Genomic DNA, 25633 nt, shown 5'->3' with positions numbered 1-25633 from the left:
AGTCACTTTTGTCACAGCTGTGCCATCGAGCCTGTCACATATCGCTCAGATATCAGTGGGCCTCACACAATCCAAAAGTGTCCACTGTCCACAAGTGTGTGCAGAAATTCAAAATCTCCCTTATCCTCTAGTCACTTTTGTCACAGCTGTGCCATCGAGCCTGTCACATAGCGCTCAGATATCAGTGGGCCTCACACAATCCAAAAGTGTCCAGTGTCCAAAAGTGTGTGCAGAGATTCAAAATCTCCCTTATCCTCTAGTCACTTTTGTCACAGCTGTGCCATCGAGCCTGTCACATAGCGCTCAGATATCAGTGGGCCTTACACAATCCAAAAGTGTCCAGTGTCCAAAAGTGTATGCAGAGATTCAAAATCTCCCTTATCCTCTAGTCACTTTTGTCACAGCTGTGCCATCGAGCCTGTCACATATCGCTCAGATATCAGTGGGCCTCACACAATCCAAAAGTGTCCACTGTCCACAAGTGTGTGCAGAAATTCAAAATCTCCCTTATCCTCTAGTCACTTTTGTCACAGCTGTGCCATCGAGCCTGTCACATAGCGCTCAGATATCAGTGGGCCTCACACAATCCAAAAGTGTCCAGTGTCCAAAAGTGTGTGCAGAGATTCAAAATCTCCCTTATCCTCTAGTCACTTTTGTCACAGCTGTGCCATCGAGCCTGTCACATAGCGCTCAGATATCAGTGGGCTTCACACAATCCAAAAGTGTCCACTGTCCACAAGTGTGTGCAGAAATTCAAAATCTCCCTTATCCTCTAGTCACTTTTGTCACAGCTGTGCCATCGAGCCTGTCACATAGCGCTCAGATATCAGTGGGCCTCACACAATCCAAAAGTGTCCAGTGTCCAAAAGTGTGTGCAGAGATTCAAAATCTCCCTTATCCTCTAGTCACTTTTGTCACAGCTGGGCCATCGAGCCTGTCACATAGCGCTCAGATATCAGTGGGCCTCACACAATCCAAAAGTGTCCAGTGTCCAAAAGTGTGTGCAGAAATTCAAAATCTCCCCTGTCCTATAGACACCTTGTACCTTGTTTTACATTACTATATAGTTTGTTGGATTTTGTCTACATTTCTACCAAAAATGGAAGAGGCCGTGGAATTGGGCGGGGGTTGGCAGCTGGTAATGATGGTGTTGGTGGTGGATCTGATGGTAGTGGCAAGAGCAAAATAGGACCGAATGCAGGAGGTGCTGACCCTGTGTCATCGTCTGGCTACATAAGGCCTCGAACGCTTAGTTTTCTAGGAGTTGGCAAACCGCTTTTAAAGCCAGAGCATCAGGAAAAAGTTTTGTCTTACATTGCTGACTCAGCCTCCAGCTCTATCGCCTCCTCTTCTTCAGTTGTAAAAAGTAAAAGCACTGAGTCGTCATTGGAGGCTCATGTTCATGAACCACACCTTTCCTTGTGTCCTTCACCCCAACCAAGATTGAAGGATGACGCAGGCCATACTACTGATTACTCCATGGAGCTGTTTTCACATACCATGCCTGGATTATCAAGTGAAATGGTGAATTACCCAGGCCAAGATGAATCTGACATGGAGTGCACTGATGCACAGCCGCTGATGGATGATTCTGCTGGTACATTCACTCAGAGCACTACATTGTCCTCGCAGTGTACAGAGCCAGATTCTGACCCTGATGAGACTCAGGTGCCCCTTCCCGCACACTATACCACCATACACGGTGACACAGAGGAAGGTGCACATGACATAGAAGAGGAGGTGATGGATGACCCAGTTGTTGACCCAGATTGGCATCCATTGGGGGAAGAGGGTGCTGCTTCCAATAGCTCAGATGAGGAGCATCCACAGCAGACATCGACATCGCAACAGCTGTTATCTGGCAGGCCCGGAGCACTCCAAAGACAGGTTCCAAACATCAAAAGAGTTGCTGGACAGCTTGTCCAGAGGGTCAAAAGATCACAGCGTGTCTGCCAAAGTAGGAAGAGTGCAGTGTGGCACTTTTTTGAACAAAATCCTCATGATCAGGCCAAGGTTATCTGTAAGAAGTGCGCAAAGACCTTTAGCCGAGGGAAAAATCTGAAAAATTTGAATACCAGTTGCATGCTTAGACATTTAACCAGCATGCACTTGCAAGCGTGGACACAACACCAAACCTCAAGTGCCACATGTGCAACTGATCACAACGAAGGTAGTCAGCAACGCTACATTGTTTCCCCCACTGTAAGCCCACCGGTTAGCACAGCAGCAAATGTTGAGGTGTCGTTGCAAGACCACAGCAGTCAGGGAATCCCACTGTTATATCAACGAAAGACTGATTCTAGGCCATCAGAAAGAACACCAACTCCATCACCATCATCAACCCTCTCTCAGTCCGCCCTGTCCACCACTACTTCCACCATATGCAGCTCTCAAGTCCAGCTCACCCTCCCAGACACTATGAGTAGGTCAAGAAAGTACTCAGTCTCTCATCCGCGTACACTGGGTTTGAACGCCCACATTGCCAAACTAATCTCGTTTGAGATGATGCCCTTTCGGTTGGTGGAAAGCACAGCTTTCCGCGAACTCATGGCCTATGCAGTACCACGCTATGACCTACCCAGTCGCCACTTCTTCTCTCGCAAAGCCATCCCAGCCCTCCACCATCATGTGAAAGACCGCATTGTCCATGCACTCAAGCAGTCAGTGAACGGAAAGGTGCACCTCACAACTGATGCATGGTCCAGTCCGCATGGCCAGGGCCGTTACGTGTCCATCACTGCGCACTGGGTTAATGTGGTGGATGCAGGGTCCACAGGGGACAGCGGTGGTGGGACAGTGCTGCCTAGCCCACGGTATAGGAAACAGTTGGCTGTAGGCGTTCGACCCTCCTCCTCCTCCTCCAGAAGCGAAAGCTCGTCCACAGAGCGCAGTCGTACGAGCACTCCATCTGCAGCTGCCACTGTTGCACACAATGTGTCCCCCTATCGAGCAGCTAGTGGAAAGCGTCAGCAGGCTGTGTTGCAGATGATGTGTTTGGAAGACAGACACACCGCCGAGGTGCTGGCCGAGTACTTGAAGCGACAAACTGAGTCATGGCTGGGGGGTGTACATCTTGAGGCAGGCAAGGTAGTTAGTGATAACGGCCGTAATTTTGTGGCAGCCATAGCCCTTTCAAAACTCAGCCACATACCTTGCTTGGCTCACACCTTGAACCTGGTGGTGCAGTGCTTCCTCAAAAATTATCCGGAGTTAACAGCCCTGCTCCAGAAGATGCGAAGACTGTGCGCGCACATCCGCCGGTCGCCTGTACACTCCGTTCGTATGCAGAAGCTGCAGCGATTGCTCCACCTTCCCAACCACCGCCTCATTATCGACATTGCAACAAGGTGGAACTCCACCCTGCACATGGTGGAGCGGCTGTGCGAGCAGAGGCAGGCCATAATGCATTTGTGGGAGGATACACGGCCAGGCACTTTGAGAGCAGACATGGAGTTGACAGGTTTGCAGTGGTCGAAGCTGAAAGACCTTTGTAAAGTCCTTCAGTGTTTTGAGGAATGCACACGGCTGGTAAGCGCAGACGACGCCATCCTAAGCATGAGCATCCCTCTTATGCGTCTGCTCATGCAAACTTTGACGCACCTTAAGGAGCAGGCGTCTGCAGCCAATGTTGATGAGGAGGAAGAGGAGGAGGGAATCCTTGATGACATTCAGCCATTGTCTGCTCAGGGACCTCTCCTGGACGAGGTGGAGGAAGAAGAGGAGGAGGAGGAGGATGATGGGGATGATTACTTAGGGGAGGAGGATTCATCTCGTGGGGCAAGTGAAAATGTTGGCGTGGCAAGGTCTGGTACAGGGTTTGTGCGTGACTGGAGGGATGTGGATTTGCCAGAAAGTGCTCCTCCACCCAGCACTCGCAGTGCATCATTGACACCGGGAACATTGGCCCACATGTCAGATTATGCCTTGCGGATCCTAAAAAGGGACCCCCGCATTGCCAAAATGATGAACGATGACGACTACTGGTTGGCCAGCATCCTGGATCCACGCTATAAAGGCAAATTACAAAACATCATGCCACAGGAGAACCTTGACCTAATATTGGCTAATAAACAAGCAACTCTGGTAAATCGGTTGCTTGAGGCATTCCCAGCACACAGCAGCGGTGATGGTTCTCACACGAGCCGTACGGGCCGGGGGCAGCTTGGCAGAGGTGTTCGTGGTGCACACAGCAGAAGTGGCGTTGGAGACAGGGGTTTCATGACAATGTTGTGGACTGATTTTTCAAATACCGCTCACACAACTGGTAATACTGCATCGATGGAAAGTGACAGGAGACAGCAGTTGTCAACTATGGTTACAAACTACTTTTCCTCCCATATCGATGTTCTCCCACACAGGTCATTCCCCTTTGACTATTGGGCCGCTAAACTGGACACCTGGCCTGAATTGGCCCAATATGCCTTACAGGAGCTCGCTTGCCCAGCTGCAAGTGTGCTATCGGAAAGAGTCTTCAGTGCAGCTGGATCAATCCTGACAGAAAAAAGGACCCGTCTGTCAACCCAAAATGTGGATGATCTAACCTTCATTAAAATGAACCACGCATGGGTTTCCAAGGATTTTGTCCCACCTTCCCCTGATGACACATAGGGTGACAGAAAAATGGCTTGCTTTGGTCCACCTCTTCCTGGTACTTCACCTATTTAGCCTTTTGCATCAGCTGAATGTCCAACATCAACATATGCCACTTTCTAAAACTCCCTAACTGTGCTGCCTCCCCCCCCATGGCCGGGGTCACCACCTACCGCACGACACCGTGCGAGTGCCGTTGCCCTGGACAGGTGGGTAGGCCGACTCTTGGGCGCGGGCACTGGCACAGGGTCCCTCATAGTGCAATCAAGTGTCTCTGACGGTGGTGGTGCACACCCGCCGTCAGACACACCGCTGTACTATGAGGGGCCCAGTGCCAGTACCGACGCCCACGAGTGGGCCCCCCTTGCTTGGGCAGGGCCCCAGCATTTGCAATCTTTACCTCTCCCTGCTCCTCCGCTGTGTAATCTGGGCCGTCAAATCCATACTGTGCCTGACACCGTCTGAGCCTGCCTCCTGAGACATATATTTTGAAAGTGTACGCTATCCATACATGTTATCCAGGGATACGGTACCCTTTCTAACCTTTGTGCAATCACGTGCAATCCATACTGGGCCTAACACCGTCTGAGCCTGCCTCATGCTGTATAGACATATATTTTGAATGTGTACGCTATCCATACATGTTATCCAGGGATACGGTACCCTTTCTAACCTTTGTGCAATCACGTGCAATCCATACTGGGCCTAACACCGTCTGAGCCTGCCTCATGCTGTATAGACATATATTTTGAATGTGTACGCTATCCATACATGTTATCCAGGGATACGGTACCCTTTCTAACCTTTGTGCAATCATGTGCAATCCATACTGGGCCTAACACCGTCTGAGCCTGCCTCCTGAGACATATATTTTGAATGTGTACGCTATCCATACATGTTATCCAGGGATACGGTACCCTTTCTAACCTTTGTGCAATCACGTGCAATCCATACTGGGCCTAACACCGTCTGAGCCTGCCTCATACTGTATAGACATATATTTTGAATGTGTACGCTATCCATACATGTTATCCAGGGATACGGTACCCTTTCTAACCTTTGTGCAATCACGTGCAATCCATACTGGGCCTAACACCGTCTGAGCCTGCCTCATGCTGTATAGACATATATTTTGAATGTGTACGCTATCCATACATGTTATCCAGGGATACGGTACCCTTTCTAACCTTTGTGCAATCACGTGCAATCCATACTGGGCCTAACACCGTCTGAGCCTGCCTCCTGAGACATATATTTTGAATGTGTACGCTATCCATACATGTTATCCGGGGATACGGTACCCTTTCTAACCTTTGTGCAATCACGTGCAATCCATACTGGGCCTAACACCGTCTGAGCCTGCCTCCTGAGACATATATTTTGAATGTGTACGCTATCCATACATGTTATCCGGGGATACGGTACCCTTTCTAACCTTTGTGCAATCACGTGCAATCCATTCTGGGCCTAACACCGTCTGAGCCTGCCTCATGCTGTATAGACATATATTTTGAATGTGTACGCTATCCATACATGTTATCCAGGGATACGGTACCCTTTCTAACCTTTGTGCAATCACGTGCAATCCATACTGGGCCTAACACCGTCTGAGCCTGCCTCCTGAGACATATATTTTGAATGTGTACGCTATCCATACATGTTATCCGGGGATACGGTACCCTTTCTAACCTTTGTGCAATCACGTGCAATCCATACTGGGCCTAACACCGTCTGAGCCTGCCTCATGCTGTATAGACATATATTTTGAATGTGTACGCTATCCATACATGTTATCCAGGGATACGGTACCCTTTCTAACCTTTGTGCAATCACGTGCAATCCATACTGGGCCTAACACCGTCTGAGCCTGCCTCCTGAGACATATATTTTGAATGTGTACGCTATCCATACATGTTATCTGGGGATACGGTACCCTTTCTCACCTTTGTGCAATCACGTGTAATCCATACTGGGCGTGAGAACGGCTGGCGAGCTGTTAAGCAAGCTACAGCACCTGTCCAGACAAGTACAGGGATTCCCTAGCGAGGAGACTTATTTGATTGTTTTCAATGTTGGGACAGCAATTTTTGGGGAGCACTATACTCTGGAGAATGATAGATGGGGCCCACCATACACTGGAACATTCCAAAGATGGACATCAGACACTGGAGCAGCATTTACAGGGCCCATTATACACTAGAGCATTAGAAATGGGGCCCATTATGTTTGGAGCATTATTTGGGCCCATAAGACAGTGGAGCTTCATCCATGGGGACCAACATATACTGTAGCATTATGTGGAGCTCATCATATACTGTTTCAAACATTATATGGGACCAATGATTCTGTATGGAGAAATAGATGGGCCTCGTCATGAGATGTAAAAAGTGAGGTATTTTTCATTGTACTATACCGCTATTTCTCTGCCGTATCGGAGCATGATGAGTTGTGGTATGTGTTAAAGGGGCGCTCTTTCGCCCAGGGCACATGAAAACCTAGAGCCAGCCCTCCCCCCCCCACAACTTTAGCCAAATAACCCCCATTTTTCAGTGCGTAACTTGTATTATGAAGTTAATTAAGGTTGACAAGCTTAAGAAAGAAGAATTGATGCTTTTGGCATTCAAATGGGCACTGTAGGTGTGTTTCCTGTCCTCCTCTCACTGCCGACTTTTATTCCCCATTGACTTACATTGGGTTTCGTGTTTCGGGACGACCCCGACTTTTCCCTATAATCGGACGATCTTGCTCGACCCAACTTTTGGAAAAGTCGGGTTTCACGAAACGAAACGCGACCCTAAAAAACCAAAAGTCGCTCAACTCTACTTGCTGGCATCAAGCACAGAAGGGAAAAAAAGGCAATAACTATGGGAAAAAAACCCTATATATGTTTCCAGTATAGCCCGCAATTCACATCTATAAAAAATATTGTTCACAAGTTTCTACCCATTCTGCACCAGGATAATGAATTGGTTAAAATTTTATCATCAGGAATTAATGTGGTGTCAAGAAAAGCACCGTCTTTAGGGAGTATATTATCCCCCAGCATGTTTTCACTAACACATCACAAGCCTAAAGAAAACTGGTTAACGGTGAAGGGCTTTTACAAATGTGGTGCTAACATTTGTAAAATATGCAAATATGCCCAAATTTCTCAAGAATTCACTAATAATGATCATACTTCATGTTTTAAAATAAAAAATTATATCAATTGCAATTCTAGCAACATAGTGTATAAAATTAACTGTGAACAATGTGATTTATCCTATGTTGGTTGCACCTCGAGGCAGCTAAAAATAAGAATAAGGGAACATTCAAATGATATTAGCAATACAAATACTTTTATACGGAATGTCTCAGCAGTTTCCAAACATTTTATTGATTGCCATGCCCGCAATACATCACACCTTAAAGTTCAGGGAATAGAAAAAGTAAACCTGTCATCCCGTGGGGGAGACATCAGGCGATGTCTCCTCACTCGGGAAGCATTTTGGATATACCATTTAAATACTAGACATCCAAACGGTCTCAATAAGAGACATGATCTATTGTTGCACTATTGTTGAATTTCCCCTTTTTTTTTTTTTCTTTTTTTCTATGTCGATTTTGTATTTAATTACATGTGTCCAATTGGATTGGCTCATGTGATCATGTGATTTTTATATGATGTTTTATTCGTTAAGCTACATATATATGTCTAATCTAAGGCAAATTTCAATCATAGCTTTGACAAAGACCGTCTGGTCGAAACGCGTAGCCTGTCATCTCTGTTGTGGTGTGGTTATATGGAGAGTCTTCACCATTGTATGTTTTAATGGTTTTTCATTAAAGAAGATTTTAATAGCAGCTGGAGCAGAACTTTCCTTCTATGAACTTTAATGTTACCACCACGACTGCAGTCGCTATGTCGCATTAAAGATATGAGGTTAGTACCTGGCGACCTGGACATATGGATTAGAGTTAGAGTGAATATAAATGCACATAGAGACATTCTCATGTATAAGGCATGGAGTCTTTTTATTGAGCTATTCACAGATTTTTAGACCCCCCCCCCCAAAAAACAAATATATATATATATATATATATATATATATATATATACACACACACACAGTTGTGGCCAAAAGTATTGACACCCCTGCAATTCTTTCAGATAATACTCAGTTTTTTCCTGAAAATTATTGCAAACACAAATTCTTTGTTGTTATTATCTTCATTTAATTTGTCTTAGATGAAAAAACACAAAAAGAATTGTCCTAAAGCCAAATTGGATATAATTCCACACCAAACAAAAAAGAGGGTGGACAAAAGTATTGGCACTGTTCGAAAAATCATGTGATGCTTCTCTAATTTGTTTAATTAACAGCACCTGTAACTTACCTGTGGCACCTAACAGGTGTTGGCAATAACTAAATCACACTTGCAGCCAGCTGACATGGATTAAAGTTGACTCAACCTCTGTCCTGTGTCCTTGTGTGTACTACATTGAGCATGGAGAAAAGAAAGAAGACCAAAGAACTGTCTGAGGACTTGAGAAACCAAATTGTGAGGAAGCATGAGCAATCTCAAGGCTACAAGTCCATCTCCAAACACCAGAATGTTCCTGTGTCTACCATGCGCAGTGTCATCAAGAAGTTTAAAGCCCATGGCACTGTGGCTAACCTCCCTAGATGTGGACGGAAAAGAAAAATTGACAAGAGATTTCAACGCAAGATTGTGTGGATGTTGGATAAAGAACCTCGACTAACATCCAAAGAAGTTCAAGCTGCCCTGCAGTCCGAGGGTACAACAGTGTTAACCCGCACTATCCGTCGGCGTCTGAATGAAAAGGGACTGTATGGTAGGAGACCCAGGAAGACCCCACTTCTTACCCCGAGACATAAAAAAGCCAGGCTGGAGTTTGCCAAAACTTACCTGAAAAAGCCTAAAACGTTTTGGAAGAATGTTCTCTGGTCAGATGAGACAAAAGTTGAGCTTTTTGGGCAAAGGCATCAACATAGAGTTTACAGGAGAAAAAAAAGAGGCATTCAAAGAAAAGAACATGGTCTCTACAGTCAAACATGGCGGAGGTTCCCTGATGTTTTGGGGTTGCTTTGCTGCCTCTGGCACTGGACTGCTTGACCGTGTGCATGGCATTATGAAGTCTGAAGACTACCAACAAATTTTGCAGCATAAAGTAGGGCCCAGTGTGAGAAAGCTGGGTCTCCCTCAGAGGTCATGGGACTTCCAGCAGGACAATGACCCAAAACACACTTCAAAACGCACTAGAAAATGGTTTGAGAGAAAGCACTGGAGACTTCTAAGGTGGCCAGCAATGAGTCCAGACCTGAATCCCATAGAACACCTGTGGAGAGATCTAAAAATGGCAGTTTGGGAAGGCACCCTTCTAATATCAGGGACCTGGAGCAGTTTGCCAAAGAAGAATGGTCTAAAATTCCAGCAGAGCATTGTAAGAAACTCATTGATGGTTACCGGAAGCGGTTGGTCGCAGTTATTTTGGCTAAAGGTGGTGCAACCAAGTATTAGGCTCAGGGTGCCAATACATTTGTCTGGCCCATTTTTGGAGTTTTGTGTGAAATGATCAATGTTTTGCTTTTTGCTTCATTCTCTTTTGTGTTTTTTCATTTAAGACAAATTAAATGAAGATAATAATACCAAAGAATTTGTGTTTGCAATCATTTTCAGGAAGAAACTGAGTATTATCTGACAGAATTGCAGGGGTGTCAATACTTTTGGCCACAACTGTAATCAGCAGTTAGAAACTATTTTAAACATGTGCAAAGAGCAGTGGGCGAGATACAGGTGAGTCACTGTGCCGTTTATGCTGACAGATCTGGCACCGCCCCAGCGAATAAAAGTAAATCTATTCATACCCATGAACTTTTACAATTTTTTAAAGTTACGTCCAGAAATTTATATGTATTTTATTGGGATTTTATGTGATATACCAACACAAAGTAGCAAGTATTTGTAAAGTGTAAAGGAAATGATACATGTTTTTTTAAATGTATATATATAAAAATGAGTGTGTGTGTGTGCGCGTGTGTGTGTGTGTCTGTGTCTGTATGTATTGACGACGATGTAATAATGGTTGCCATGGCGATGATATCATAATAGGTTCTCATGGTGACGGTGGTGACAATGATGTCATAATAGGCTGCCATAGCGACGATGCTGTCATAAAGGTTGCCATGGCGAAGATGATGTCATAATGGTTGCCATGGTGAAGATGATGTCATAATAGGTTGCCATGGCGACAATGAAGTCAGAATGGTTGCAACATATTAAGACATCATCAACACCATGGCACGGGACTATGGGATGGAGGATAATCATTATAATTCGTTATAACTAACAACAGTTAGTGACTATGCCCGGGCAACGCTGGGCTAGTATTTTATAAATATGAAAACTGCAATGTGCAATTGTATTCAGCCCCCTGTAGTCTGATATCCATAAATAAAATCCTGATTGATCAATTGCCTCTAGACGTCACATACTAGTAAATTGAGTCCAATTGTGTGTACTTTATTCTCAGTAGAACTACAGGTGTTATGTGAAGACCTCAGTGGTCAGGGATAACGTTGCGGAGAAGAGTAGAGCAGGGTTGAGTTTAAAAAAATATTTTATATATCTATAATAATAAATGCCCTAAGCAGCTTCCGGTTGTAACAACTTCCGTCCAGTTGTAACCGGTGACATCACCGCACACCTCTTTCCATGTTAACCCTCAACACACACACTCCTCTCACCTTTCACCATCTCCACTCACTCTTTCACTCCATATACGACCCTTTCTCTCACTCCGTCTCTCATACTCACGCCGCCATCGCCGCTGATCCACGATCCCCGACATCTTCTTCCGCCGGAGCCATTTTGGATCCAGACGTCCTCCACGCCGGCGACATGTTCTTGCGGCGACGTCATCTTTAGTATCGCGAAATCCCGCAATACTCAAGATGGCGTCGCCGCAAGAACATGTCGCCAGCGTGGAGGACGTCGGGATCCAAAATGGCGTCGGCGAAATCTCGCGAGATTTCGCCGACGCGATTTTGGATCCCGATGGCATCCACGCCGGCGACATGTTCCTGCGGCGACGCTATTTTGGATCAGCGAAATCCCGCGATACTCAAGATGGCGTCGCCGCAAGAACATGTCGCCGACGAGGACGACGTCAGGATCCAAAATGGCGTCGGCGAAAACTCGCGAGATTTCGCCGACGCCATTTTGGATCCCGACGTCGTCCACGCCGGCGACATGTTCTTCCGGAGACGCCATCTTGAGTATCGCGGGATTTCACGATACTCAAGATGGCGTCGCCGCAAGAACATGTCGCCGGTGTGGACAACGTCTGGATCCAGGATGGCGCCGGCGGAAAAAGATGACGGGGATCGTGGAGCAGCGGCGATGACGGCGTGAGTATGAGAGACGGAGTGAGAGAAGGGGTCGTATGTGGAGTGAAAGAGTGAGTGGACGTGAGTGGAGATGGTGAAAGGTGAGAGGAGTGTGTGTGTTGAGGGTTAACATGGCAAGAGGTGTGATGCTACAGCTCCACAGCTCAGGTGGGAGAACCTGTTGACAGGAGAACTATTAGTCGTGTATTCCACAAATCTAGCCTTTATTGAAGAGCTGCAAGAAGAAAGTCATTTTTTTAAATCAAACCATAAGAAGTCCCATTTGCAGTTTTCAAAAAGCCATGGAGGGTACACAGGTAGCATATGGAAGAATGTGCTCTGGTAAGACGAGACCAAAAAATAACTTTTTGGGCTAAATGCAAAACACTATCTGTGGTGGAAAACTAACACTGCACATCACCCTGAAAACACCATCCCCACCATCTAACAAAGTGACGGCAGCATCGGGATGCTTTTCTTCAGCAGGGACAGGGAAACTGGTCAGATTTGATGGGAAGATGAATGAAGCTAAATACAGGGTAATCCTGGAGGAATACATGTTAGAGATTGTAAAATACTTGAGACTGTGGTGTTCAATTACCCTCCAGCAGGGCAACAACCCTAAACATACAGGCAGACCTACAATGGATGGTTTAGATCAAAGCATATTCATATGTGTGTGAATGGCCCAGTCACAGTCGAGACCTAAATCCCATTGAGAATCTGTGGTAAGACTTGAAAATTGCTGTTCAGACGTCTCCATCCAATCTCACTGAGCCAGAGCTAGTCTGCAAAGAATGGGCAAAATGGTAAAGACCTGTCCAAAAAGACTAGCAGCAGTAATTTAGCAAAAGGTGGTCCTACAAAGTATTGACTCAGGGGGGCCGAAAACAAATACACATCACAATTTTCAGATTTATATTTTTAATTTAGAAGACCATATATCATTTCCTTTACACGTCACAAATACTTGCTACTTAGTGTTGGTATATCATTTGTGGATGTAATGTGAAAAAATATGGAAGAGTTCATACTTTTATAGAACTGTACATCATTTTCTCACTATAGGTCGACTTCCGATTAAATTGTTTTACTTGTTTAAAACAGATATTTACCTTCAGATTGCTACTGTGGTGGCAGGTAAATACTGTGGTTTCTGTGCCAACAGGTTCCCTTCTAGCTATAAAACAGCTGGATTTCACAAGATTGCAGACAACTGACTATATTGTTGTGGACTGCAACTGTAGATACATAGTTAAAAGTCAAATCAAAAGACGTACAAAACTCTCAGTAAGGTTCCACCCTAATGAGAAATGCAGCCAAGCATATCAGGGGCAGACATACGGTATCTCCGGTGTACCTGTATAGGGGCCCTAAAGGACGGGGGTAGGGCTCACACAGCTGCCGAAAATTCTGGCCACATCTATGACCCAGGATCAATGTGACCAGAAGCTAGGAGAGGAAGCCTGATACCCACTATGCCACTTTGCACTAGGCTGGCACTGACCCAACAGAACAGCGAGCGGTGAGAGAGGAGCCCATCAATGATAACTGCTATACAGGAGGACTGCATGGCAGGGAAGGAGCAGCTCCCGCTGAGACAATGCTTTGTGAGTCTCTCTACCTGCACTGTTCTACTGTTCTCTTATCTGTATCTGCTTTTTTAGTGAGATGGTGCAGACACTTAGGCTACGTGCACACGCTGCGGATTGGGGTGCGGATTTGGCTGCGCGGATTTTGTTAAATCCGCAGGTAAATCTGCAGGTCAAAAGACCCGTGGTTTTACCTGTGGATTGGCCTGCGGCTCTGCCCTCTGGTTTTTCATCTCCACAATGGAGGAGATGGCAAACCGCAGCGGAATCCGCAGAAAGAATTGACATGTCAATTCTTTCTGCAGGTTCAAAACCGCAGGAAAACCACGCGGAAAAATCTGCACCGTCTGCAGTGCGTTTTTTTATTCCCATAGGGAATAATGGTATTGTACGCCGCAGCAAAAACTGCTGCGGGTCCGCAGTGGCCAAATCCGCTGCAGAACCGCAGCAGAATCCGCATCGTGTGCACACACCCTAACCGCTCTACAGAGAAAAAGGACCCCTTCTCTCAAGCTTCCACAGACTTCCACATATTGCGGCTGTGGTACAGTAAAACTGTAGTGCTTTACTTTGAGCGTTGAAAATCAAGACAAAATGGGGTAATTGTTTTTTTACAGCGAAGATCCATAAAGAGGCAGGTGTACTCAACTTTATACAGAACTCAGCACAGCCACACTTGTGCCTCATCCCGCACCAGTTAACCACAAAGATACTCCGCTTCTGAGCACATCGGTGGTTGGATGACATTGGAGGATGAACAGGGGTCTACCTAAATCTGGATTCAGTTTGGAGCGGGAAATTGCTGTGTGACGTGATCTGTGCGCTTGAGTGATATGGCTGATTTGTGCACTGGGCTTGCGTGACTTGTCGTGTATGTTTGAAATAATGCTGTGCTTGTGTGACGCGCCTGTTGTATGTGCTGTGCTTGTCTTATGTATGCATTGTGGTTGGTGCAGCATGAATCAGCGACTCGGAGGCCATTGCCAAGCCATTGGTTGCCATAGTAACCCATCACACTGGAGGGGTGCCGCAGTCTCCCTCTGTTACTCCTCATTTGCCGCTGTAATTCTTGATACTACTACAGCTGTGGCTATCAGTCAGGCTCTTGTAGCTGACTGCACCAATACTGAAGCTGTACTGTGCAATAAGCATAACGTATATATCCATCACAGAGCAGAAAGTGACATGCTCAGGACTGATATGTTCATCAATGTTAGACGAATATTCAGGCATCACATATACACACGTCTACGATTTATACAGCGCATGTACAAACAAGCAGGACTAATTTCTCCAAGTGGTATCTCAAATATTGATTAAAAAAAAACTTCTGCACATACAGTGAAGGAAATAAGTATTTGATCCCTTGCTGATTTTGTAAGTTTGCCCACTGACAAAGACATGAACAGTCTATAATATTAAGGGTAGGTTAATTTTAACATTGAGAGATAGAATATCAAAAATAAAATCCAGAAAATCACATTGTATAAATTATAAAAATGTATTTGCATTTTCCATTGAAAAATAAGTATTTGATCAACTAACAACCATTAAGAGTTCTGGCTCCTACAGACCAGTTAGGCCTCTTTCACACTTCAGTTTTTTGTGTCAGTTAAAATCCACCAAAAAGGCGGACAAGCGGATCCGTTCTTAACTGATGTTAACGGATGCCAGAGGATCCGTTTTTTGACGGATCCGCAAAATGAGGAAATTTAAAGGAACCGCTGGCGAGAGAGAGAGAGAATTTTTTTTTTTTTTTGTCCGGCACCCAGACAGAATTTCGGGTTAAATCAGTGTCTGGAGGATCCACCGGCCACAAAAATGTTGCAAGCTCCGTTTGGAAATCTTTGAGGATGTTGACGGACAGCAACATTATGGCAGATCCGCACAAAAAACGGATGCAACGGACAGCAATCCGTCAAGACCCGCCAATAATGAAAGTCAATGGGGAAAAAAACGGATCCGCAAAAAAAAATTGCCAGAGGGAACTAATACTTATTCCTCACTGTAAAAAGCAAATAAATGTATATAATTTATATAATGTGATTTTCTGGATTTTATTTTTAATATTCTCTCTCTCAATGTTAAAATTAACCTACCCTTAAAATTATAGACTGTTCATGTCTTTGTCAGTGGGCAAACTTACAAAATCAGCAAGGGATCAAATAATTATTTCCTTCACTGTATTTGTAATATCCATAATGAAGGTACAAATAAACTGGAGCTAGATGATAGCACTTCAAAGGTAATTTCCAATTGCAAGTTGAAACACAAAAATTCTATGTATTATTAAAGGGTGATGAATTCTACATGATACAATGAACACATTTAAAAATCTGTTGCAAAAATGTAAATTTTAAGATCAGATCACATGAATAATAAACACATCATTATGTCATGTAGTGTAAACCTGGTTTTCACATGTCCTGTGGCATTAAAAGCACAGAAAAACGAAGAGCAGTAATAATTAAGAATCAGGAAAAGATACAAAATTGAAAAACAATTAATAGAAAACAATAAAAGTTGTCAGAATTTGAATATTTAGAGTCTCATTAAAAATGTACAAGGCCCCATCAACCTTGAGTTATTTAGCATTCTACTAATGCCATGTGCAGAGGAGCCCAGACAAGACAGCCCCTAGATGAGGCACTAGTCTGGGTGTTTCTTCTCTGCTGGGTTACATTTCTCTTATGTTTTGTACAAACATTAAGTTTCTTAATCACTAAGCAAATAGTACTGTGACAACTAGGAAGAGTTGACACTCATGTTTGTTTTTCCGGTTGTACCTAGTGTTCACGGAACTTGTGCTATACTAAAAGACCTGTGACTAGTTATCATTGTGTGTCCTGTTCTTCCTATCTATTGTGCTAAACAAATGAAACCATGATATCTGTGATTCGATGTTTTATTCCAGACAAATCCATGGTTTTCTTATATGTAAATGAGCAGTTTAGAACTATAAGCCAGACACAGATTTACAGTACAGCAGAAGTGAACTTTGTCTTATAACAAACATTTGCGGTAGCACTCCTCTAGTGCTGCCAGCTTTGCTGCAGAGTTGTACCTGATTATAACTAACATAGTACAGCACAACTGAATCTTGTCTCATTACAAACAAGCACATTTGCTGCCAGCTACATCCCTTCCACCACAGTGGCTGCCTGTGAAAATCAAGCTGAAGCACTGTGAGAAGGCTTCAGCTGAAAATGTTTTTGTGACGAGGCAAACTTCACTACTTCTGTAATGTGTTAGTCTGGATTTCACTACAGAACTGTGTGATTATGAGAGCAAAGTATCAGTTATTACATGACTCACACTGGTAACGTCTCCTTTGTTTAGCATGGAGGCAGATTGTCATGCAGATCAGTGTTCGGCTCATAAATCTTAACAGCTCATTTACAGTACATATAAGAAAAAATGTGTTTCTCTGGAATAGGACATTTTATTCACCTTTCTATGACCTGCACGGCCAAATAGACGGCTTAGGAGGGTTGACCCTACTGACAGATTCCCTTTAAAGCGGATAATCTCAGCTTTTAGTGAAGTCCTGCATCACTGATGTAACAATGCAACCACCACCTGAACTTCAGTCAGTGGGAAGGAGAGGAAGGGGGCACTAGGGAGCAGATAGGTTGCAATGGCAAGGCTTGCAGAACGCTCCATACACTGACAGTCTTCTTCACTCCTGCAAACCGTTCCCACAACGGTCATCCTAGCGAGTAGGACTGTCAATGTTTGGTGTTGTCTGCAATCTATGCAGTTTACTACAGACAGCGAGACTTCTTCAGGAACTTATTGTGTGTGTGCGCACCGTCCCGGGCAATGATGGCCCTTGAACTAGATCTCTAGCAGGGAGGGCAAGTCAGTCAAAAAAGAGTGACGCGTCAATCACTGACATAAGACAGATGGCGGGCAGGGAATTTTATAACAATTCAATAAATAAACCTAACCTTAGATTTCTAAAATAAAGCTATGGCTGTAATCAGCATTACATCTTTACATAAGATGGAAATAGTTTGGGGTAGAAAACCATGATGACAGGATCCCTTTCACACAACTGTAAATCCATTTAACAGAGGACTTGGTTTAGTATGGAAGATACACGGAAAACATTATTATTATATGGTCGTCTGAGGTGTCTGCCATACCACTCCTTGTAGATTACTTCAACTAAAATTCCTGCAATTTGTATTCTGCTTAAGTTTGCAATGAGGATAAAGTCTAAGTCCTGGATTTGATTTTAGAGGCTGAAAGAGAAATAACCTTGAGACATGTACTTTTCATAAAGCCATGGTCGGGAATACTATTTGGGAGCCGATTCATGCCACCCTTGACACACCAAAAATGAGTCTACTAGTGTGGGAACTGACCAGTGTGTTGTGGCATTGCTGTGATGGGGAAAAAAAATACACTCAGGCCGAGTCTAAGAACGCAGCTAGAGTTCGAAATGCTTCCATTTTTCACCCCCTCACACCCCTTACCCACACCTATGCCTAGGGTGTATTGCAATGATGCTCTATATGTATTAATTACTAAATAAAGACTCTGGATTTTATGGATCGAAGCTGGATCTCTTCCTTCTTGCAAGAAAAATTATGTGACAGGTTGGATAAACATGTTCCTCCTAAATGAATATTAAATAAGGCAAAAATATAGTAAAGGATAAGAAACAATGTGATCTAATAACCAAAAAAGTGTAGCCGTGACAGGTCTTTTCTATACGTAAAACATACACAGGTCTTTTAAAAGAATTTAACCAAATTAAAACCATTATCAACAAATGTTTACCAATGTTGTGTGGAACGCAATAATAAATAATTAAAAGATGTTGTGATTTTACCACCAGAAAATTGTTTGTATTCTTCTGCTAAAGCACCACTCTAGCATTTATTTTATTGCACCGCTGAAGTGGTGCTTTAAATGTAATTCCCCTACCCCCTGTCTGATACTCACCTGCCGCCACCTTCATGGTTCTCCAGTGTTGCTCCCATCAGTCTGAAGTGACCTGCCGGAAGCTCTAGTGTTACATGGAGCAGTGCAGAGGTCATTAACCCATCTAAGTCTATGACAGTCTCATTCTGGCTCTCATAGATTAGAATTGAGGTTGTGACGTAGCTTCTAACTTCCGGCCATTCAGAAGCTGTGGTCACAAAATGGCACTGCGAGACTGAAGCACTGTTGAAAAATGGTGAAGATGCCGGAGGGTGAGTATATAACCAGAGGCAGGGGACTTACATTTAAAGAGAAACTCCAGTGCTGAAAAAACAAATGCTGGAGTGGTGCTTTAAAGTAAGAAAAACCCACAATGGTCACTGAAATAACTTTCTAGGGGTGCTATCATTTTTGCCTAGGGCAGGGGTGGGCAATTAATTTTCCCGAGGGGTCACATGAGAGACCATGACTGTTGTGGAGGGCCGAACCAATAGCTTGAAATTAATTCTACTCAATATTAATTTATTAATATTAATTGCATCACTTAATATTGATCAGAATTAAGTATGCTGACATACCTCTACATATCGTTTGAACCCGAATACAGCCCCTTCTGTATATCGCATGAAACCCCCCCACAGTCCCTTATATACAGCATAAGCCTCACACAGCCTCCCAATATACAGCATGAGCCTCACACAGCCTCCCCATATACAGCATGAGCCTCACACAGCCTCCCCATATACAGCATGAGCCTCAAACAGCCTCCCCATATACAGCATAAGCCTCACACAGCCTCCCCATATACAGCATGAGCCTCACACAGCCTCCCCATATACAGCATGAGCCTCACACAGTCTCCCCATATACAGCATGAGCCTCACAAAGCCTCCCCATATACGGCATGAGCCTCACACAGCCTCTCCATATACTGCATGAGCCTCACACAGCCTCCCCATATACAGCATGAGCCTCACACAGCCTCCCCCATATACAGCATGAGCCTCACACAGCCTCCCCATATACAGCATGAGCCCCACACAGCCTCTCCATATACTGCATGAGCCTCACACAGCCTCCCCATATACAGCATGAGCCTCACACAGCCTCCCCATATACAGCATGAGCCTCACACAGCCTCCCCATATACAGCATGAGCCTCACACAGCCTCCCCATATACAGCATGAGCCCCACACAGCCTCCCCATATACAGCATGAGCCCCACACAGCCTCCCCATATACAGCATGAGCCCCACACAGCCTCCCTATATACAGCATGAGCCCCACACAGCCTCCCTATATACTGCAGGAGTCCCACAGTCTCCCCATATACTGCATGAGGCTCCCCAGAGCCTCCTCATGTACTGCATGAGCCCCACACAGCCTCCCTATATATTGCATGAGCCCCACACAGCCTCCCTATATACTGCATGAGTCCCACAGTCTCCCCAAATACTGCATGAGGCTCCCGCCAGCCTCCCCATGTACTGCATGAGCCCCACACAGCCTCATTATATACTGCATGAGCCCCACACAGCCCTCCCATATACTGCATGAGGCCCCCATAGCCTCAGGTGCAGCATGTCACCCCAATTGCCTCCCCATGTGCAGCATGATACCCCCATAGCCTCACCAGGTGCAGCATGACACCCCCACAGCCTCCACATATACAGTTACACAGCCTCCCCATATACAGCATGAGCCTCACACAGCCTCCCAATATACAGCATGAGCCCCACACAGCCTTCCCATATATTGCATGAGACCCACCATAGCCTCCTCATGTGCAGCATATCACACCCATAGCCTCCCCATGTGCAGCATGATAACCTCATTGCTTCCCCGTGTGCAGCATGACAACCACATAGCCTCCCCATGTGTATCCTGTCACCCCAATAGCATCCCCATGTGCAGCATGTCACCCCATAGTTTCCTCATGTGCAACATGTCACCCCCATAGCCTCTCATTGTTCAGCACGACAGCCCCATAGAATCCCCATGTTCTGCACCACAGCCCCATAGCCTCCCCATGTTCTGCACAACAGCACAGTAGAATCTCCATGTGCTACATGTCACCCCCATAGAATCCCCATGTGCTGCATGTCACCCCTATAAAATCACCATGTGCTGCATGTCACCCCATAGGATCCCCATGTGCTGCATGTCACCCCCATAGAATCCCCATGTGGTGCATGTCACCCCCCAAAGAATCCCCAAGTGGTGCATGTCACCCCCATAGAATCCCCATGTGGTGCATGTCACCCCCATAGAATCCCCATGTGGTGCATGTCACCCCCATAGAATCCCCATGTGGTGCATGTCACCCCCATAGAATCCCCATGTGGTGCATGTCACCCCCATAGAATCCCCATGTGGTGCATGTCACCCCCCATAGAATCCCCATGTGGTGCATGTCACCCCCATAGAATCCCCATGTGGTGCATGTCACCCCCATAGAATCCCCATGTGGTGCATGTCACCCCCATAGAATCCCATGTGGTGCATGTCACCCCCATAGAATCCCCATGTGGTGCATGTCACCCCCATAGAATCCCCATGTGCTGCATGTCACCCCCATAGAATCCCCATGTGCTGCATGTCACCCCCATAGAATCCCCATGTGGTGCATGTCACCCCCATAGAATCCCATGTGGTGCATGTCACCCCCATAGAATCTCCATGTGGTGCATGTCACCCCCATAGAATCCCCATGTGCTGCATGTCACCCCCATAGAATCCCCATGTGCTGCATGTCACCCCCATAGAATCCCCATGTGCTGCATGTCACCCCCATAGAATCCCCATGTGCTGCATGTGAACCCCATAGAATCCCCATGTGGTGCATGTGAACCCCATAGAATCCCCATGTGGTGCATGTCACCCCCCAAAGAATCCCCAAGTGGTGCATGTCACCCCCATAGAATCCCCATGTGGTGCATGTCACCCCCATAGAATCCCCATGTGGTGCATGTCACCCCCATAGAACCCCCATGTGGTGCATGTCACCCCATAGAATCTCCATGTGGTGCATGTCGCCCCAATAGAATCCCCATGTGCTGCATGTCACCCCCATAGAATCCTCATGTGGTGCATGTCAACTCCATAGAATCCCATGTGCTGCATGTCACCCCCATAGAATCCCATGTGCTGCATGTCACCCCCATAGAATCCCCAAGTGGTGCATGTCACCCCCATAGAATCCCCATGTGGTGCATGTCACCCCCATAGAATCCCCATGTGGTGCATGTCACCCCCATAGAATCCCCATGTGGTGCATGTCACCCCCATAGAATCCCCATGTGGTGCATGTCACCCCCATAGAATCCCCATGTGGTGCATGTCACCCCCATAGAATCCCCATGTGGTGCATGTCACCCCCATAGAATCCCCATGTGGTGCATGTCACCCCCATAGAATCCCCATGTGGTGCATGTCACCCCCATAGAATCCCCATGTGGTGCATGTCACCCCCATAGAATCCCCATGTGGTGCATGTCACCCCCATAGAACCCCCATGTGGTGCATGTCACCCCATAGAATCTCCATGTGGTGCATGTCGCCCCAATAGAATCCCCATGTGCTGCATGTCACCCCCATAGAATCCTCATGTGGTGCATGTCAACTCCATAGAATCCCATGTGCTGCATGTCACCCCCATAGAATCCCATGTGCTGCATGTCACCCCCATAGAATCCCCATGTGTGCATGTCACCCCCATAGAATCCCCATGTGGTGCATGTCACCCCCATAGAATCCCCATGTGGTGCATGTCACCCCCATAGAATCCCATGTGCTGCATGTCACCCCCATAGAATCCCCATGTGGTGCATGTCACCCCCATAGAATCCCCATGTGCTGCATGTCACCCCCATAGAATCCCCATGTGGTGCATGTGAACCCCATAGAATCCCCATGTGGTGCATGTGAACCCCATAGAATCCCCATGTGCTGCATGTCACCCCCATAGAATCCCCATGTTCAGCACAACGGCCCAATAGAATCCCTATGTGCTGCATGTCACCCCCATAGAATCCCCATGTGCTGCATGTCACCCCCATAGAATCCCCATGTTCAGCACAACGGCCCAATAGAATCCCTATGTGCTGCATGTCACCCCCATAGAATCCCAATGTGCTGCATGTCACCCCCATAGAAACCCCATGTTCAGCACAACTGCCCAATAGAATCCCCATGTGCTGCATGTCTCACCCACAGAATCCCCATGTTCTGCACGAAAGCCCCATAGAATCCCCATGTTCACCCCATGTTCATACACATGAAAAAAAAAAAGACCACCACATACTCACCTCGTTCCCGTTCCCCGACACTCTGCTCTTCTCTCTGCCTCCCTTGCGCTGACTCTCCGGCGGTACACAGCTGACGCGATGAAATGACGTCATCGTGTCAGCTGTTCCACACGCTGATTGGTGGAAGTGGCTGGACGCCCCTCCTCCACCAATGCTGCCTGCGCCTATGGAGACAATGTGTGGGCGGGCATTGTGCGGCCCATGGACATCTGGTTTCCAGCCCCACGGCTGTCTCGGTCCGTTGGCAGGACTGAGACAGCCAGAGGGCTGGATGTGGTCCATGGGCTGCACTTTGCCCAGGTCTCGTCTAGGTCATTTTCATTATTTTTGTCTTCTATTGAACCACAATCGAAAAGCAATATCTAATTTTCATTACTTAATGTTCAGTAAACACTTTTGTCAGTTTCATGTTATTTGGGCAGCATGTATCAGCTGTCAGGTTCCGTGAAATAAACACACAGATTTGATTTTAAATTATTGACACATTATACAACATTTTATGTTCATCATGAGACACATTTTGATTAGTTGTAACTTTCTATATAGAAGGACACCATGTAACATATCAGCACATTGCATAAAATGATGCAAACTCCGTGATCAACAAATACATACACAGGTTCTAATATGTGTAAGCGCTTACCCAAAGAAGAAGATCTCTGCTAAAGCACCTATGGCCTGCTGATACTTCTCCAGAGCTTGTAGATAGCGGCCAGCTTTGTAGAGATCATTTCCTTCCAATTTTAACCAGTTTGAACACATAAAAGGATCCATTCTGTAAATAAAAAAAATTCTGTTTAAATGAAAAGCCTTTATGTTATTTTATACAATAGTATATTTTTATCTTGTCTTGATACAGACCATTGTGAGGCCAAAGCGTCACAATTTTTTTGCTGATTAAATAAAGATGTAAATGGAGATAAAATTCTGGAGACTTGGATACAAGTATTGCATTTTCTGGTGTTCTGAAGGAGAGTTGCCTCAAAGGGGCACGGAAGTAGGGGAATGGTGCAGGGAGTCCAACCCCTAAAGAGAATCCATCTCCATGTTTTTGCTGCATAATGTGAGAGAAGCATGATGTAGATATAGACCCTGATTCCAGCAATGTGTCACTTACTGGGCTGCTTGCTGTAGTTTTAATAAAATCACTGGTTTATCAGCAGGAGATTATAACTAGAGGACTTGTAAACCTACTGACAGGTAGTCCTCCACAATCATGAGCTCTGCATAGAACCCCACCCTCTCCACCCATTGACAGCTTGCTTCCTATGCAACAAGTACACAGAAAGCTGGTCAACAAGTGGTGTGGCCAGGTCAGAGCTCCAACAGGAGTTTTATCAAAACTGCAGCAAGCAGCCAAGCAAGTGATACATTGCTGGAATTAGGGTCTCAGCCATTACATAATGCTTCTTTCAGATACTAATGGACAACCCCTTAGAAAGGTATGGGAGAACCTGAACTAGAATGAAACTTACCCTGCTATAATATTGCTGTTATGTGAGCAAAAAATAATGTTCAAATACAACTTTGTTTACACCTAGTTCACCATATAAGAAATTAAATATATGTTCTTTTCGTAGGTATAATGTCTTGCAAAACAAGCTTACTTTATGTATTACACTGCACATGTAAAGTATAACAAGCGATGGAGAAAATTTAGTCACCCCTTCCCTCTCGTAAATAATTCAGTCAGTCACAATGTGAAGGTAACGATTCAGCATTTGTGATTTATTGAAGTCACGCTTCTTCTTTTAATCTGCTGTTATTCACTAATGATTTTTGCACCAAATTAACAAAACTGGCACAAAATTAATACATTTTCTCAAACTCACATATTTGGTATCGCCATGTCTAGAACGACTGGACCTATAAAAATGTCCCACTAGTTAACCCCCTTCCGTGAACAATGTAAAAAAAAATATACAAAGCAAAAAAAAAAAATATGCTTTTTCATTGTATTGCCAAACGAAAAGTGGAATGAAACGCAATAAAAAGACAAATTTAAATAAAAATGGTATTGCTAAAAACATCATCTTGTCCGGCAAAAAACAATCCGCCACACAGCTCCACTAGTGGACAAATAAAAAAGATATAGCTCTTATAACAAAAGGGATGCAAAAATAATATTTTTTTCTATAAAACAGTTTTTATTGTGTAAAAGCGCCAAAACATAAAAAATGATATAAATATGGTATCGCTGTAATTGTACTGACCCTGAAGAATAAAGCTGACTTATCAAATTTTACCCCAAAAACAATTCCTGAATTGCTGTTTTTTGTTCATTCTTCATCCCAAAAATCAGAATAGAAAGCGATTAAAAAATGTCATGTGCCCGAAAACGGTACCAATAAAAACGTCAACTCGTCCGACAAAAAACAAGCCCTCACATGACTCTGTCGGCAGAAATATGGAAAAATTATAACTTTAAGACAACGTCACACATGATGGGGTTATAATAATAATAATAATAATAATACATTTTATTTCTATAGCGCCGACATAATCCGCAGCACTTTACATTTCAGAGGGGATTTGTACAGACAATAGACATTACAGCATAACAATAATCACATAGATTATAACAAATACCAAGAGGAATGAGGGCCCTGCTCGCAAGCTTACAGTCTATGAGGAAAGAGGTAGACACGAAAGGTGGGTGGTAACAGTTGCCCTGATTGTATGGACCAGCCATAATGCTAAGTGTGTAACAGTACAGACACAGAGGGCTAATGGATGCATAAAGCATGTGGGAACATGATGCGAGGAACCTGGTTATGATAAAACTTTTGGCTGTGCCACACAGGGATAGATTAGGTTAAT

The 25633-nt window shown here is 45.0% G+C and overlaps 1 protein-coding gene across 2 annotated transcripts in view; it reads right to left on the bottom strand.

The window, feature by feature from the left end:
- The window catches only part of TRANK1 (tetratricopeptide repeat and ankyrin repeat containing 1), a 235450-nt gene that overhangs the window by 144715 nt on the left and 65102 nt on the right, over window positions 1-25633 (bottom strand). For both annotated transcript variants that reach the window (XM_073549901.1, XM_073549902.1), the window contains exon 2: window positions 23457-23588. In XM_073549901.1, the coding sequence (XP_073406002.1) occupies window positions 23457-23587 (131 nt within the window). In that variant the 5' untranslated portion in view covers window position 23588. The remainder of the gene's footprint in view (window positions 1-23456; window positions 23589-25633) is intronic.

Source organism: Dendrobates tinctorius, unplaced genomic scaffold (assembly GCF_039654945.1).
Source record: "Dendrobates tinctorius isolate UK_male_01 unplaced genomic scaffold, ASM3965494v1 ptg000162l, whole genome shotgun sequence".
Classification (NCBI taxonomy): domain Eukaryota; kingdom Metazoa; phylum Chordata; class Amphibia; order Anura; family Dendrobatidae; genus Dendrobates; species Dendrobates tinctorius.
This window is presented reverse-complemented; position numbering and strand designations above follow the sequence as displayed.